The 15799-nt window shown below is 47.7% G+C and overlaps 1 protein-coding gene across 1 annotated transcript; it reads left to right on the top strand.

The window, feature by feature from the left end:
- Nucleotides 1-4786: 4786 nt before the first annotated feature.
- Nucleotides 4787-8267, top strand: ATP5PO (ATP synthase peripheral stalk subunit OSCP). Its single transcript, XM_087757335.1, has 7 exons — nucleotides 4787-4891; nucleotides 5063-5113; nucleotides 5233-5343; nucleotides 5732-5861; nucleotides 5974-6086; nucleotides 7695-7781; nucleotides 8082-8267. The coding sequence occupies exons 1-7, from the start codon at nucleotides 4865-4867 to the stop codon at nucleotides 8193-8195; spliced, it is 633 nt and encodes a 210-aa protein (XP_087613461.1). The 5' UTR covers nucleotides 4787-4864; the 3' UTR covers nucleotides 8196-8267.
- Nucleotides 8268-15799: the final 7532 nt, after the last annotated feature.

Raw genomic sequence — 15799 nt, 5'->3', positions numbered from 1 at the left:
TAATTTCAGTCCAAGGCAGATACGAAGGTCTACATGTGGCGAGCGGACGGCAGGCTAGGGTCTCAGCTCTGCAGAAATATCTCTGACTTGCGTATTTCAGAGATCTGCCCTGCTACGACTCAGGCCAGTATCTGGGCCAAGTTTAAACTGAAAGAGAGGTCTTCCACTTGAAGGTGCACTTTCAGTCCTGGCTGAGAGGGTGGTTCATGTTCCAGACCTCTTCAGTCAATGCCCTCTGCTGATTCTGCCAGTTTTGTGGGCATTTCTGTGACAGACCTCAAGAATATAAACCAACACCTCTAATCCACTGCATATGTTGCCATTCTGACTCCAGAGGTGAGTCTAGGTTAACATCTCATTTTCCACGGCAGTGATGGAGCAGGCATGATGGTCCTCCTCCTCTTTATTTTCTCCACAGCCACTTGCACATTACCATAATTTGACTGACATTTGTGAAATTACAATTTATTTTTTTTTACAGCAGCGTGTGTGAGAAGGTATCATTGCTATTAATAAAGTGTGTTTCATCAACAGAATTTAAAACTGTTTATAAAGGATGTTGGTCTCATTCTTGCTTTTTTACAGATGGGGGAACTGAGGCGCAGAATAATTAGAAGCCAATCAGCAGGCCCAATGCAGAGCTGAAAATAGATCCCAAATCTCCCAAGTCTCAGTGCAATGTTCTAACTGCTCCTCTGCCAACGTGTGAAATGGTAGAGCTCAGCTATTAGTGCTACCTACACCAAAGCATGTCTATTATTCACATATTTTCTCAAACAAGTTCTTTTTACCATTGATATTTCATGGACGACCTCTAAAACAGTCAAATGTCCAAGTGAGCCCACATCACCTTTTCTAGTATAAAGCCTTGCAGATTAGTGCTTATTTCACCAACCTATAAAAAGCATATCATAGCTCACCCTTAAATTAATTTTTCAGGCTTTCTAGGGTATCTTAAAAGAGTGTAGATCTTTTTAAGTCGACACTTAAAAAGTGTAGATATTTTGCCAAGGAAGCTACAAGCACCTAGTTGTGATTTTCTTCCCCTTTTACAACAGATTACTACGGTAGCACGGAAAATAAACTAGAACACCGTGAGCACCCCAGAAGTATCACGTGGACCATAAAATCATAACAATTAATCATTTTATCATAAAACAATGCTAGATTGAAACCTCCCTCGGAGGGCAGGAAAATGTAGGCACAGGTGCTTGGTTTTGCAAAAATCCCTACAAAGAGCTTTCAGTAGAGTGTTCTGATGCTAAGGTCAGTGAGTTCAGTCACCTAACGCGATTAATATTGCTCCTATTCTGAATTCCCCAAACCATTTTTCTGATTTTACAACCATTCTTTCCAGTTTAGAGAAAAAAGAAATGCGTTCTGTCCCCTGCCACTGAGTGAAAAACCCTTTTCCTAATGGGAAAATGAGTCAGGTCTTCCCTAGGCAGCAAGATTTTAGTGGGTGGGTCACCCTGCCTGTAAAGGCTTAGTCCCCAGGGAGACAGCGTGACAGAGCACTTGAACTTACCTGCCCAAGCAGAACTGCTTATGGAGCAGAGGTATGGAAAACAACCAGGTGAATTAGATTCAGCGAGCGTACCAACTGTTTCTGCAGAAGATAAAGGGCAGCCCCTGGGAGAAAGGAAAAACAAAACAAACAAAAAACTTCCTTTAGCAGCTGCAGGAACAAAAACACAGTAGCAATGGGGAGGTGAGTTGGGTCATGGCTTTTCTGTGCCACATTCTCTGAGCTTAACTCGAGCACCATGAGAGGAAAACTCCTCCACTTCTTGTAAATAACATAAACTTTTCACAGAGGTCAGGAACTTGCTTGCAGCTACACCCTGGCTCCTCGGGGACTCTCCCATGCCGAGTCTGGGAATCCCAGGCTCAGCCAAAGGGAAACAGCCAGGTGCAATTACTGACTAGCAGGTGCAGAACAGCATTCAAAACATTCATGTTTCAGGTGAGTTGCAAGGTGAGGGAGAAAAGTACTCAGTGTTTTCAGCATTGCTTAAAAATTTTGAGTCACTAGTACAATTACTAGAGTTTTTATGACTGGTGTTTTTTGTCGGTGTTTTTTGTTTTGTTTTTTTTTAAAGGAGCTAGCCATAGTCTTGTGGAGGGTAAGTTTGGCATGTTTTGAGGCACTGACCTGACATGCTCTCATCGCTGTGGGAACCCCAGATGCGTTGTTACAAACCTCATCTCCTTTTGACCTCTGCGTGCTGCGAGTTCTTTGTGGAATGTTTAAGACTTGCTACAAGTTTTATGACACCTCACGCAGCTGGGCCCTCATCAAAACACATCCCCACCACTACCACGGTTGAAGAATCATCACATTCTTTCTAGAGGCATAAAAGTGCTGATTACAGTGAACTCTGTGTCTGTTATGCCTGTGTGAAGTCCATGTGTCTTCAATATAAGCACAAGGGTGTGTGCTAAATGTATCTAAACTCAGACCAATTATTTTCGAGATTTCTCAAATAAAAGGAAAACAAAATATATTTTGCATTATCTCAGTTCTAGTCTGTCTCAACAGGAGAAAAATATGATGTTTATAATATCACCATATTTACTAAGAATGAGTACTTTAAGGTTACAATCCCACAAGCACTAAAGTGGCAGACCCACAAGTGAATGTTCTTCCAGATGTTTCTCATGGAAGAGCTTGTAAATGTTCAAGTGCTCATTAAGTGACCAAATTGAAACCAGGGACAGAGGTTAATGTCAAATGATGAGGGACTGGCAGTATGGGGAGTTTAATTGCTTTGTAGGAGGGAAAAAAACCTCCTCAAATCTCCCATATAATGGTGATAGAGGAATCCATTATTATAACAGATATCCAAACAGAAGAACAGGCTTTATCAGGATTTAAATATTCCTTCCAGTACAAGGTATAAAGGTACAAACTGTTTATCACCTGTGGGATTTTACTTGTCTAAAATTGACCTGTGAGAGGTGCTCTGATTCTAATTCTTGAAAGCACTATCAGGATTTGGCCCAATCTCTAGTTCATTAAAGTACCCTCAGCTCCCAGTGATTTGACTGGCCTCAATAAGCCAGATTTTCTGTGTATTAAAATGCTATGAGATCATAGAATGTTTCTGAGTTACAGTAATAAAATCTGGGATATGGGACCCCAGGACTTCAAATAAATTCATTCTCTGTACCATTCCAAAACTTCAGTGAACGCATATTATCGCAAAAAATAGCTAAATGTTATTTTTCCTAAAGAAAAATAAAGATTTCTCTACATTTCAGGTATGCTTTTCTTAGTACTGTAGTTATTAAAATTATCGAGAAGCATTGTGTCATGTCAGGCTTAAACCTGTCGTGGACTATACTTGTGCCTTTGAATGCCACCACAGCAACTACAGCCAGGGATCGATGAGGGAACTAAACTCCGCCATCCAGAATAAAGCCTGTTGGTGACATTGTCTTATTTCTGGTGACGGTAGACCAGCTCTTTTATTCAGACTGTGTTTCCTAAAGAGCGTTATTGTAATTCTCTGGTTTGGACGTAGCTGGAGCGATCACTTCGCTTTCAATTTGTAGCAACAGCAACATCTAGTGTTTAAAGTCCACCCTGCAGACTTCTCGCGGCATGCTTTTCATTAGCGCCATGCTTTGTATTTCAATAGCACCGCCCATCTGAGCTACTCCCACCACAGAAAATAATTGCTCAACCTTGGTAACGGCTCTGCGAAGCAGGCCAGCGTACCTTCTTTTGTGGAAAAGATGGAAGAATTCGAGAAAGAGTTTAACCATTCAAGATAGTTCAGTAGTAGGCAGGACCCGAGTGAGTTGCTCAAGGTCACGCAGGGAGACTGACAAAGTCAGAGCTGCCTACCCTATGCTTTACCTGGAAGACGGTGTCTTTCCCCCACGAGACGCTCGGATCTAGTTTATCCGAGGGGAGGAAAGAGCTCATTGCATTTCAGAGGTACTTCCACTGTGCTACAGGGCAGCAGAAATGTCTGTGAGGAAAGCACAGCTGACATTTTCTCTGTCGAAGAACTCGTGCGATGCTTTCTGCCCTGGTGCATCAGAACGGAGGGACGCGCGTGGGTGCGCGAGTTACAGGGCCCTTACAGGAGCGTGAGAAAGGGGGGTGGGTCGCTGCAGCAATTACGAGGCCCCAGCCTGCTGCAGCAATTGCGAGGCGCCCAAGCAGCCCCCGTGGCCCGGACCACTGCTCTTCGCATCCCGCGGCCGCTCCACCCGCCAGGCCACGAACACACGGGTGGCCAGCTGAGGGGCTGGGGGTAACTCCACATGTGCCGGACAGCCAGAGCCCAGGCTGAGGTACCAGGGGCAACCATTGCCCTGGCTGCTCTGGTCCTCCCCAGCGACCCGCACCACCGGCCTCGGCCCGAGGAAAGCCACCTTCAGCACCAGGCCGTGAGAAGGGGTGACGAGAGGGACGTTCCAACCGGGGCTCCGGCCCCTGCGGGGCAGGGATGCCACAGGCGCCCCGCTCCCGTTTCCTTCACCCGTGGGCCGAGCGCAGGCCGCCCCGCCCGCGCCAAGCAGCGGTTTCCCACGGGAGGAGCACCGGTGCGCAGGGCTCGGCTTTCGCCCCAGCCGCCAGCGGGGCCCGGCGAGGCTGCTCGGAGGGCGCTGAGGAGAGGGGCACCGGGCACTGCGGGGACGGGGCGGCTGTGAGGAGAGGCGAGGGCCGCGCTCCCTGCCCGCGCTGAGGAGCTGCAGCCCCGGCGGGCAGCGAGAACTACCCTTCCCAGCGTGCCCCGCGGCACTGAGGGACGGCGGGGAGCGCGGGGCCGGGGGCCGCCGCCGCGCCTGCGCGCCGCCCCGCCTCGTGGGCCGGCCTCCGCCGTGACCTCCAGCGGCGTCGGGGAAGATGGCGGCAGCGGGGCTCTGCCTGAAGGTGAAGTTGTGGGGGGGGCGGCGGCCTTCGTGGGGCGGGGGGGGGGGGGGGGCTAGGGAAACGTCGTGGCGCGCGGGTCCCCTCTCCCACGCCCGCGGGGGGTCTCAGACCTTCCCTCCCCCCCCCGGTCCCTGAGGCGCGCCCCGACGCCGGCCGTTCTGCGCCCCGCAGGTGCGGCAGCTGAGCACGTCGGCGGCGAGGCCCGTCTCCAAGCTGGTCAAGGTGAGGGGGGGGCAGAGGGCACCCCCGGCGGGGCCGCCGGCCCGGCTTGTGGGGCGGGCAGCCGCCGCCGGCTCCCCGGCTCCGGGCCGCTCTCAGCGCCCGCCCGCTCTCGCCCCCAGCCCCCCATCCAGGTGTACGGGCTGGAAGGGCGCTACGCCACCGCGCTGTACTCCGCCGCCTCCAAGCAGAAGAAGCTGGAGCAGGTGGAGAAGGAGCTGAGCCGAGTATGGGTAAGGTATTCTGCAGCCCGCCTTTGCCGCAGCTCGCACGGGGGCTCGGGGGCGGCGGGGCTCGCCTGCTGCTTCGTGCCAGGAGGGCGGGGGGCCCAGCCCTTGCATGCTGTGGTGCTCCCGCTTACGGCTGGCCTGGCGTGCCCGCTGTCTGCCCTGTGCCCCCGCGTTCGGCTGCCTGGAGGCGATGCAGGAGGAGCATCAGCTCTAAAAGAAACATGCTGTACATGAGCTATACCCGGAGCCACCATTTCGCTTCCCATCTCCTTCTGACCGCTTTATTCTTGCTCAATGAATGGCTATGTTGCCTGCTTTGGGTAGTCCAGTTAGGCCTTGTGGCGCCTGGAAAACTCCTGGTCTTTGTCATGTTGTTCGTGTATTCTCTTAGACTCTTTTGAAGGACCCCAAGCTATCCAGTGTTGTTATGAACCCTCATACCAAGAGCGCAGTTAAACAAAAGGCTGTGAATGATGCTTTAGCAAAAGAGAAGATGTCCCCAATTATGGTCAACCTGATGAGTGAGTAACCATTTGAATTCTGAAAAAACATCGGAGGCTACTTGTTTTTACAGGTGGCTGAACAAATCTGCTTCTAGTGGGTGCTTTAAACCCTTTCATCTACTTGTTCCAGATTTGCTTGCTGAAAACGGTCGCTTGCGTTACACTCCAGACATTGTTTCTGCGTTTGGGAAGATCATGAGCGCATACCGAGGAGAAGTGCTGTGCACCGTCACCACCGCGCAGGTGAGTTAGGAACTTCTCGATCAAGCTTAACAGGTAGCAGTATAAAAGGCAAACTTTTTGAGCTTCATTTTGCTCTCTGTAGTTTAAGTACTTGCTGCATGAGTAGTGAGGAAATATGTCACCTCTACCAAGATGAAAGTCTTTCTGCAAATAGTTTCTTGATATCCAACAATTATTGGTCAAAAATTAAACCTGTGCCTCCCATTTCAGCTTAACAGGTAACATCTTTCCTTCCTATATGTGAACTTAGTGGCTGATAAAAGTCAGCCTGGTCTGCAGATACAACTGCCCCTGCTCTTCTTTCTGTCATCAGGATTGTAGAGATCAGGTCAGAGCTAACAAATGAGCTATTAGCTAGAGCAAGGCAGGTACCTGATGGGACCGAGAATGCCTGTGGTACTTGGTGCTGTGCTTCACGGGGAGCAGCTACCTAATTCACCACCTGCAGTAATCGGGACAAGTGGCTAACTCCGAAACTGTAGGAAGACTTTTTCAAAAGTATCAGACAGGCGAGTCTGGCTGGTGCTCGGGAAGGTGAGAGGGAAGATGGCATCTCCATGAGCTGTAAACATCAGGCTGGAGGCATGGTGGTTCCGGCACTTCAGTAACTTCTCCGTTAATGGATCCGTGCTCAGGTCTGTTAGAGCGGGAGGCTTGTCAGCTAGATAATGTGATGTAAATCTATAGCCCTTGGGCAGGGCTACAGGGAATGCCTACCTGGACTAAATGAAGAGACTGATCCACTTCAGATTAACTGGCTCCCTGTAGGCCATGAGTACAGATTGTCAGTCTAGTTGGTAGCCTTCAGGGACATGTGGGCTCACAAGCCTGTGCAGACCTTTCCACAAGTTTTCCTAAATATTTCATATGTGAAGTTACTTTCCTGCGGCTTTTTTGTTGTTGTTGTTCATTTCTGTTGGCTTTCAAACTGTTAGCTATTAAATGGAAATTATTTAGATGGCCAGTAACACAGAGCCACTACTCTTTGCTGAAGTCCCTTTTGTTTCTATCTCAGTGGTATCTGAATGACTTGTAGGGATAGCAAGGACAAATTCAGAGTGTCTTTCCCACAGGGATGCAGAGTGGTGATGGGGGTAGTGATGGAAAGGTGTACTTAGCCAGGAGCATCCTGCAAGCCTGCAGCAGCGCTGGGAGCTCGCTGCCAGTGTCCTCAGTCACTGCCCAGCGCTTTACATGAAACACTGTTTCTTCTCAAGCTGATGATCTTAGTTGTTCAAAGCAGCAAAATTAATCTTTCCTTGTACGGCCTCAACACTGCTGTGAGGCAGATCTCAAGGTTTTCCATCAAGTGCTTACTTCGGCAAGTATGGATTCCTGATGCTTGCCATCTGAAGATGTCAGCATCGAACTTTTGCTGGGAATATGTGCACAAATAACACAACATTTCATGAAGTTAGGAGGGCACAAAGTGACTGCTGTTTCTGTGCTGTCCTTCGGTTATTCCGGTTCAAGAAGTCTGCTTAATCTGCTTTCCTGCTGGAAGTGTCTGTGTTTAGAAGAATCTGAATAGAAAATCTGGGTTCTCATTCTATCATGTGAATATTTTCAAGTCCTTCGTTTTCCTTGTCTTCTGTTCATATTTTTCAGCCCTTGGATGATGCCAACCTTACTGAGCTAAAAAGTGCTCTGAGTGGATTCTTGGCTAAGGGAGAGGTCTTAAAGCTGGAGACCAAGGTCTGGATTTTTTGATTTGTAAATAAGTTTAATCAAGTTCATGTTAAGCTGGGCTTCTGTCTCTCTCATCTTTAACAGAAAATTAATTTTACTGAATTGCTGTATTACATAGTTCTGTGCTTTCTTGTAGATCCGATGATACTTTAATTACTAAAATGGTAACTTTGAAATAGAGTGACTGCAAAGTTATCTTAAAGAAGGCTCTTTTAAAAGCTGCTGGTTTTTTTACTAGTATAAAAATTGTGTACTAGGCTAACAAATGTTTGCTAATAGAAATTCTGTTCAATATTTCTTCTTTAGACTGATCCGTCAATCCTTGGTGGCATGATTGTCAATATTGGGGAGAAGTACGTGGACATGTCAACAAGGTCAAAGATCCAGAAACTCACCAAAATCATGAGAGAGACTGCCTAGCAAGCTGTCCTCGTCATTCACGATGAAACCTGTCAGATGGAAACAATAAAATTATTTCTTCTCAAATAGAAATAGGGTGTGAAGTGTTTTGATTCAGAAACACAGCACTGAGGGAGAAAGGTGGTGAAGCTGCAGTGAGTTTCCCTTAGTCCTCACTGAACGTTTCGTGACCGGCTTGAAAATCTAGCTCACCCTGAATGCAGGTGAATGTTGCTGTGAAGGAAATGGAGGATAACGCTCTAGGAGCTGATAAACGGGGTCACCGCCGCTGAGGTTCTGTCGGTCTGCAGAGAAAACTCACTCGGGATGTTGTCAGGACAGCGGTGCGACGGTCCTGCTGCCGCACGTGCTGTTTCTGCGTGTGCGAGGTGTGAACACCGCAGCTGCGACTGGTAGATCGTTTCATAAGTGCGACAGCGGCTGTTAAAACAGTTGTGTCATCGGTGCATTCTCACCAGCAAACGCTGTGTCAGGCCCAGTTTACTGCCACGGCTGTATCGGAGAGAGTTTTGTGTATGCCTTAAACTGAAATTGCCCTCTAAAAGCTTACTAGTGAGAGGCTAAGGTGTTTGTAACTTAAAACTGTGTACAAAAAACACAGTTTGGAACAGGACAGGGGTTCACAACTAAGGAGCACTACGGCGGTGGTGTGACCGGCTGTATGTGCTTCCCGGTTAACATCTGGACACAAATCTATAGCTGTCCTGTTCCTGCCTGGAAGTGCTGTGCCTCTGTTTTCTGTTCAGGTAATCTTCAACAGGCTTGTGCAGGAGTGTCAAATGCCTATTTCTCCCTGCTGGTTCTCGGTCAAGAAGTGATGTTTGAATTTTGGACAGATTTTGGATGGATACCGTTATTGCAGGGGTGCGGTGTTGAACTGGTAGCCCTAGCTCATTTCAGTCACATTTATTATTGAAACCTGTTAACTAGCCATGTTGTGGTTTTTTGTTTTTATAGAACACTTTTAGTAACGAGTAGTCCCTGCAGGGGAGAGAGAATTTAGCCCCGTGCTTTCTCTGGTGCCTCACGTTGGAAGTACGTTCCCCCCAGGGCTGCTACACAGGCACAGCCCCAAACAGCTGTGAGGCGCCGGCGTTAGCGGGTGCTGAGCTAGGCAAAGGGACCCGCTGCTTAACAGGATACCGAGGGTGCTGCCCTCGGGGCAGCCGGCCAGGCTCAGTAATTATTAACAAAAAGGAGAGGAAAGACCAGCGTGGGACTTTGTGTGTTCTCGGGCGGCGGAACGGCAGGCGGGCACTGACAAGCCGCATAAAGGTCATCGCTGGCGTGCCTGGCCCCAGAGCAGGGCCTGCGCAACGTCCTAAGGCGTGTGAAGTAACGGCGCCTGGCAAGTGCCTTTCGTTGTTTTTTGGGCTGGGTGGTTTTTTAATTATTATTATTTTTTAATTATTGTTTTCTGATCTTTTATTTTTGCTGTCTTACTACAGATTTGGTCAACTCTCAATTTTCAAATCTGAAAAAAACCGCAAACAACGCGTTACAGAGATAAAAAGTGGCACGTGTCGGGCGTTAAATGCTGGTAAGTTATTTCCCTGCTGCTGGGTCTATCGCTTTGCTTATACCTAGGTAGGTCTTTTGTCAAAAATACTCATCTGAAGATTTATTTAATGCGTCTGACACCATATCACTTCTTCAGCGCTTCTCAAGAATGTAACAGTACGCAGTTAAACTTAAAAAAAAAATGGATTTATTCTTGCATAATTTCACTTGCACAACTACAGTCTCATCTGTGTCAAACAAATCCCACAGCCTAAAACCTTATGGGCGGTTTCCACCTCGGTGACTGCAGTCTGGGAAGTGGCACAATTCCTCCAACAGGTGAACACATTTTAAGGACTTTTGCTTAGTTAGACCGTGTCTGTATATAGAATTATTTAACCGAGAGTGGCTGAGGAAACAACACATTCACAACTACTGAAGTACAGTTGAAATTGTCTTACGAGAAACAGTGGTGTCTGATTCATACTTATTCATTATACCTATTACGAATGCTTTAAAAAAAAGCCAAAAGGAACCAACTTCACGGTATGAATGTTTTACTGTGGAAGAGTTAGATGTGGTGTAAATGAACAATACAAATTAATTCCATTTTCTCTGGGGGGAAAAAAAAAGGAAAGTAATTTTTTTTCCTATTTGGCCAGATCTTAAGACATACATACACATTGGTTATTTTATAATGCTTTTGTAATTTTTAGGATCGTATGAATACTACAGACGGTACAATACTTCCTTTTTTAAGGAGAAAAAAAAAAAAAAAAAAGGAAACTAATTGATACCATTTGTTTGGCAGCAAAAAGTGCACTAAAAAGTAACACCACCACCAGCAGGGAGGATTCCCCAATTCTAAATATTAACATTGAAAAAAATACTATGGCTATCTTTTTTTTTTTTTTTCCCAACACTTCACCAACATGAAGCAGAAAGTACCCATTACACACTCTGCGAAGGCTGCCGGAATCGAAATTCATTTTCAGCAACGTGAGGACTGGAACAGGGTAATTCTGCACAAGCTGTTAACAAAGCCCAAGCCTTCCAGGAACACCTGCCCCACGGGGGGCGGCCCTGCCTTTTCCCCGGCGCGTTGGGGGTGTCTCGCCATGGCGGGGACAGGTACCTGCTGCGGTCGCTTGCCAGGGGCCTTGCCCAGGTGGGACGCTTGCGGTGCAGGAGGGACGGCGCGGGTCCCTCCGTACCAGCATCACCTTTCAGGCAGTGCTGCCCGGTCACCCCAAAAGCAGCCCGTCCCAGGGGGAGCATGGTGGTGCAAACCTAGGAAAGCCTGAAAGATGCAGTGAGACGTAGCAGGAGTGAGCAAGAGCAGAGGCAGCGAGTCGGCCAAGCACCCAGACCAGCGCTACGGTCCCGCACCCAACCTCCCCTCTTCCTCCTGGCAAGAATGGGTTACACCAGGGAGCAGCCACCACAGCTGGGAGGGATTTCCCTTCCAATCCATCACCAGCTGGACACCCACCCACATTTTTTGGGGGGAGCAGAGATCCTGCTGCTCCCCAAGCTCTTACTTTTTAGCTCTGCCTGTATTTCTTCCCTTTTCCCCCTACTCTGCTGCATCCCAGCCTTCCCCTTCACCTGCGGTGGGCAGGAGCTGCTGCCTGGGGGTCTCGGACGAAGCACCAGCTCCCTGCGCTTGCACGACACGTTAAGATCCCAGAACCAAGCGCTAAATCCTGGGTTAGCAACACTTTTCCAGCTTTACAAGCAGCACAAGGAATTCACCTATGATGGTCGCAACAGAGCCTTGGACAACTCTATCAAGCGACTAGGCTAGTTTAACATATTCTTACTGCAGTTCTTTATTCTTTTAAATTAGGTCCTAAATATATCCTCCTATGTACAGAAAAATAATTTCCCAAGGACGGTCCTTATTTTAAAATATTTAAATGAACAAACCAAACTGGGTGCCTATAAATGCTTTTCTGTTAGATTTACTCAGTATTTGACAATGACAACGTAGCCGTGTTTTTATATTATATATACAAATAATCACATATATATATTTATAAAAGCACGTATTTAACTATAGATACATTGATATGCATGTAGGACAAGAGCGTTTGGGCTAAACGAATGCCAGGATAGACGTGGAATGTACGTACAGAGCAAACCCCTCAAAGCTCAGGTGATTTAACCCGATTCCCAGCTTTTCCGTGTTCCAAGGGTTTTGACTCCTAGATTTGAACAAACTGAACTATCACAGTGGCAAACGGAGCGGTATGAAAGTAGACACCGCTGTTGCAGTAAAAGCCTGGACTTGTCACATCTTAGTTTTGAAAATGTATTTAATAGTATTACAAAAACTGCATTATGCGCAATGTTTCCCCCCCAACCCTCCTCGCATGTAACAAAAAGTGATTTCATTATTTATTTTTAAAGGGTAAAAAAATTTTAAAATGAATATTTAAAAAGTCCCCTCATAAAAACTCATGTTGAGAAAATATATAATAATTAAGTGCATCTAGAAAAAAGTTCTGTAATTTATCAGTCATTTGGCTTAGTATCAGCTCAGCGACACGCTCTGTCTTTCAAGGCGCCCAAGCCAACTCACCGGCGGCGGGCAGCCTCTCAGGGCTTTACAGACTGGCTTTCTACCAGCACTAAACTTGGTAAGGTTCTTGGTATTTCCAAGGCCAGGTCAGCCTAGTGGTTTTTTAATTTACAGTGCTTCCGAATGTGTTGCAATCTGTAGGTATATGAATTACTATTTGCCTGGTAAATACAATTCTGTTGAGTTTAGTGGCTAAAACAACTTTTGGGAAGATAAGGAAGAAAACAGATCCAGCTGCAAAGACTATAAACTACTTCTGTATTTTAGCTTTACTTTTTTCTGATGCTCTATTGCAATCTTTCAGTCCTTACAGAGCTTGAACCAAGTTCACAATGTAGGCTGTACATTAGCGAAGCCTTTTGAATTCCTCCACGCGTGCCCAGCAAAGCACGTGGGCACCCGGCTGGCTTTACGTACGCCTTTGCCCTGAATTGGGGCGTGAATTAAAGTTAAGCATCTGCTGAAGTAAGCGCATGCTTCGCCGAGCCGGGGGCTGGAGGGCTGCGGCAGAGATGGCAGCCGCCAGATCAGCTGTGAGGGAGCAGCCTGGAAAGGAGTCCCTAAACCAGCGCTGTTTCACAGAGCTGAGCATCAGTGTGGGGGGTTAAAGGGAAGGAAAGAGCCATGCTTTCCAAAGGACTTAATTAATTACAGGACAGAAGCACCAGTTTACTCACAAGACGTACACAGAAGAAAAACCACAACGGAGCAAGGCAGCGAGATGTGTTTTCCAGTCAGCCGCTGTGTTCGTTTGCGCACCGCAGCCGGCGTTTGGCTTGGAGGGAGCCAACGGCCTCAGCGGCGGGGAAACATCGCAGCCGGGAGGGGACTTGGGGGATCTCAAACACGAGCCTCAACCCTAACGGCAATGAACTGGAGGCCACGGGCTTGCAGCGTGGGCAGCAGGAGCTCCCAGCCTGGCGCTGCGGGGAAGGACGGCATGGACGCGTGCTCAGGTGGCAGGCTGGACCTCTGAAGGGGGAGAGCTGAACCTGCCCCGGACATAATGGCTTCCAGCTACATCTGAGCAAGTGCAGAGGAAAATGAGCGCAGGTGGTTTCCCTGGGAGGCACCTCTGAAGGGCCAACTCCTGTCCACAGGAGAAAACGTTCTCGAGGCAGGTCAACAAGACTAGGCTGATTCTTACTGCAATCAGAGCAATGATGGAGAGGTCCTAAATGGGGAGGGACACGGGTGAAAGGACAGACATCCACCCTGCCGATGTATAATGGCATTGCTGGCAAATACCTCATACAGTGACAGCCTGGGGAAACAAGTCCTTCGAGAGACAGAAAACTGGCACGTTGATGCTGGTGCAGCCGATTCCCCGTATGGAAAGGGCACGTACCCGTCTACCTCCTGGATGGTTGTGAGAGCTGCCTGGATGGCACCAGGAAAGCAAGGAGCCTGGCAGCAATGTTTGTAAACCCATGAAGTACTTGTGAAAGCATCTTGAAACAGCACAGTGCCTAAGCACCGCAGAGGTGCATCTATCTGTCTCAGAAGGTAATTCCTGGAAAGGCGAGTTTGAGGGCTGGAAACGCTGAAAAGCTTCACTTCTATAAAAAAGTGCATGCAAACTCCTGCATAAATACAGAGCTGCACTAAATCCAGTGTGGTTCTCCCAGGCTGAGGACAAACACGTGGTTTGTTACTATTCACTGTTGTTGTTGTTATTACTATTACTATGGATGCTTGGGGTCCTGGATAATTGAAGTTCTGCTGTGAGACTGGATCTGATCTTAAACTACCCCCCCCCCCCCAAAAAAAAAGAAAAGAAAAGAAGATTGCTTTCCTTTCTCTGAGGTATCCTGTCCTGTCTGCAGCCGCAACAACGTTGACGTCCTGCCCATCCCCAGGTACCACCATCTTTCAAAAGTCACGTTAATAACGTTAAAGGTGGTGGTGTTCCCTTCCAGTCTCTGACCCATTAGCTCCATTCTACTACAAGACTTAAAGCCAAGAAAGCACTAGGAAGAAATACCACTCTGTTTGTTAAAATGAATGTACATAAGGGAAGAACACAATTCCCAGAATTACAGCTTGGAAACAAAGCCACCGGTGCAACTCTTTCCATTGCATGTTTTCTCACAGCTGTGGATTTTGCTCGCTCTTCTCTTAGGGTTTTTTCTCACGGTTCATCCAAAGCAAGACCCCTGTTTCTATGAAGGCAGTGAATGCATTAACAAGTCACAGTATTATTTTCAGAAAGGCTCGATTGCCAGCCAAGGAGCTTGATGCTGACAAATTACTTCTAAGCAAACGGTCTTCTCCAGTAAAGTAGAGCCTGCTAAAAGATGGAAATGAAACCTCATCTTGAGAGCCAGTCCCAGTGGCCCGTGTACGAGTTCAATCTCACCAGTACCTCATTTTAAGGATGAGTAGCGGAGAGACCTGGTACTCAGCCTCTCTACAAGGATGAATTTTACCAAAGCAAATGCAGACAGCCAGTCCCAGAACTCCACCATATACTGGTTTACAACCTCTGGGTTTTAATGGGGACGCTTATCTGCACGAATCTGCTCTTTCAACCCAAAACCTGATCAAGTATTATCTGGGCTTCGATTTTGTTGTTGTGATTGTTTTGCATAACATTACGAAAAGCTTACACACATCCTGATGGGGCTGGAAAGGGACCTGTGAGCTAAGGTGTGCTATTTTACAAAGATCTTCAGAGATCAATAACCAGCATCTGAAAAACAGGGTCTACATAAATATAGGTACTGAATATGGGTAGCACAGACTAGCAGAGTTTGGGCTGACAGCCAGCACGTGGCTCTCGTAAGAGGATGGCTCGACCTTCATACGTTGTGGTAACGCCAGCTGACTTTCTAAATACACGTAGAGATACCTAACTTCCCAGCTATTGCTGCGTGCCTCTCTCCTCCCCAAACTCTTCCCAACACAGGTGGTATTTAAACAAGCCTATGAGTGCTTGCGGTTTTCTCTATGAAAGCACGAGGAGGAATACAGCTAACGAGTCTCTCTTTTCAGTAAAAGGCCTGAGCTTTTCCAGCACAAAGTCCTGGGTGACCAGGAGGTCTAGGCAGTTACGGTGGGTAGAAAAGCAGAAACCTGTGGCCTCTGCAGCTGCGGAGCTAATGCAAAGCAATGCGCAAGACTGCAGCATTCCTGAACGGGGAAAACCAGGCAGGAGTCCATGGGTTTCTAAGGACCTTTGGCTAACCCTGGTGAAAAGCAGTTCTGTCTGGGAAGCCAACGGTGCCAACATGCTACAGAGCACCGAGGGCGAGCAAGCGAGAAAACAGCGACATCCCGATGCGCAGTCGGCCGGCTCTAAGGGTATACGTTCTGTCCTGGATGCACAGGGATTAGGACAAGCTTTCTCCTCAGGATTAGACCGATTATGAGGGATTCATTAGATACCTGTGAGCCAAACCCCGGCCTTTCATCATCATCATGTTTGCCTAACTCCTATTGACATTAACGGGAGTTAAGCATCGCTGTGCATCGAGGGTAAGTGGGAAATCACAGGTGATGGTGGTGGGGAAGGTGCTCG

The sequence above is a fragment of the Nipponia nippon genome, unplaced genomic scaffold, assembly GCF_047370975.1.
Source record: "Nipponia nippon isolate SJK-2023a ecotype South Korea unplaced genomic scaffold, ASM4737097v1 scaffold_2, whole genome shotgun sequence".
Lineage (NCBI taxonomy): Eukaryota > Metazoa > Chordata > Aves > Pelecaniformes > Threskiornithidae > Nipponia > Nipponia nippon.
This window is presented reverse-complemented; position numbering and strand designations above follow the sequence as displayed.

What these genes read in the sequence shown, in the direction of transcription:
- ATP5PO (XM_087757335.1), top strand. Translation starts at nt 4,865, where the DNA reads ATGGCGGCAGCGGGGCTCTGCCTGAAG. An exon ending in AGGAGCTGAGCCGAGTATGG is followed by an intron (nt 5,344 to 5,731) that starts GTAAGGTATTCT and finishes GTATTCTCTTAG; the next exon opens with ACTCTTTTGAAGGACCCCAA. An exon ending in TCTTAAAGCTGGAGACCAAG is followed by an intron (nt 7,782 to 8,081) that starts GTCTGGATTTTT and finishes TTTCTTCTTTAG; the next exon opens with ACTGATCCGTCAATCCTTGG.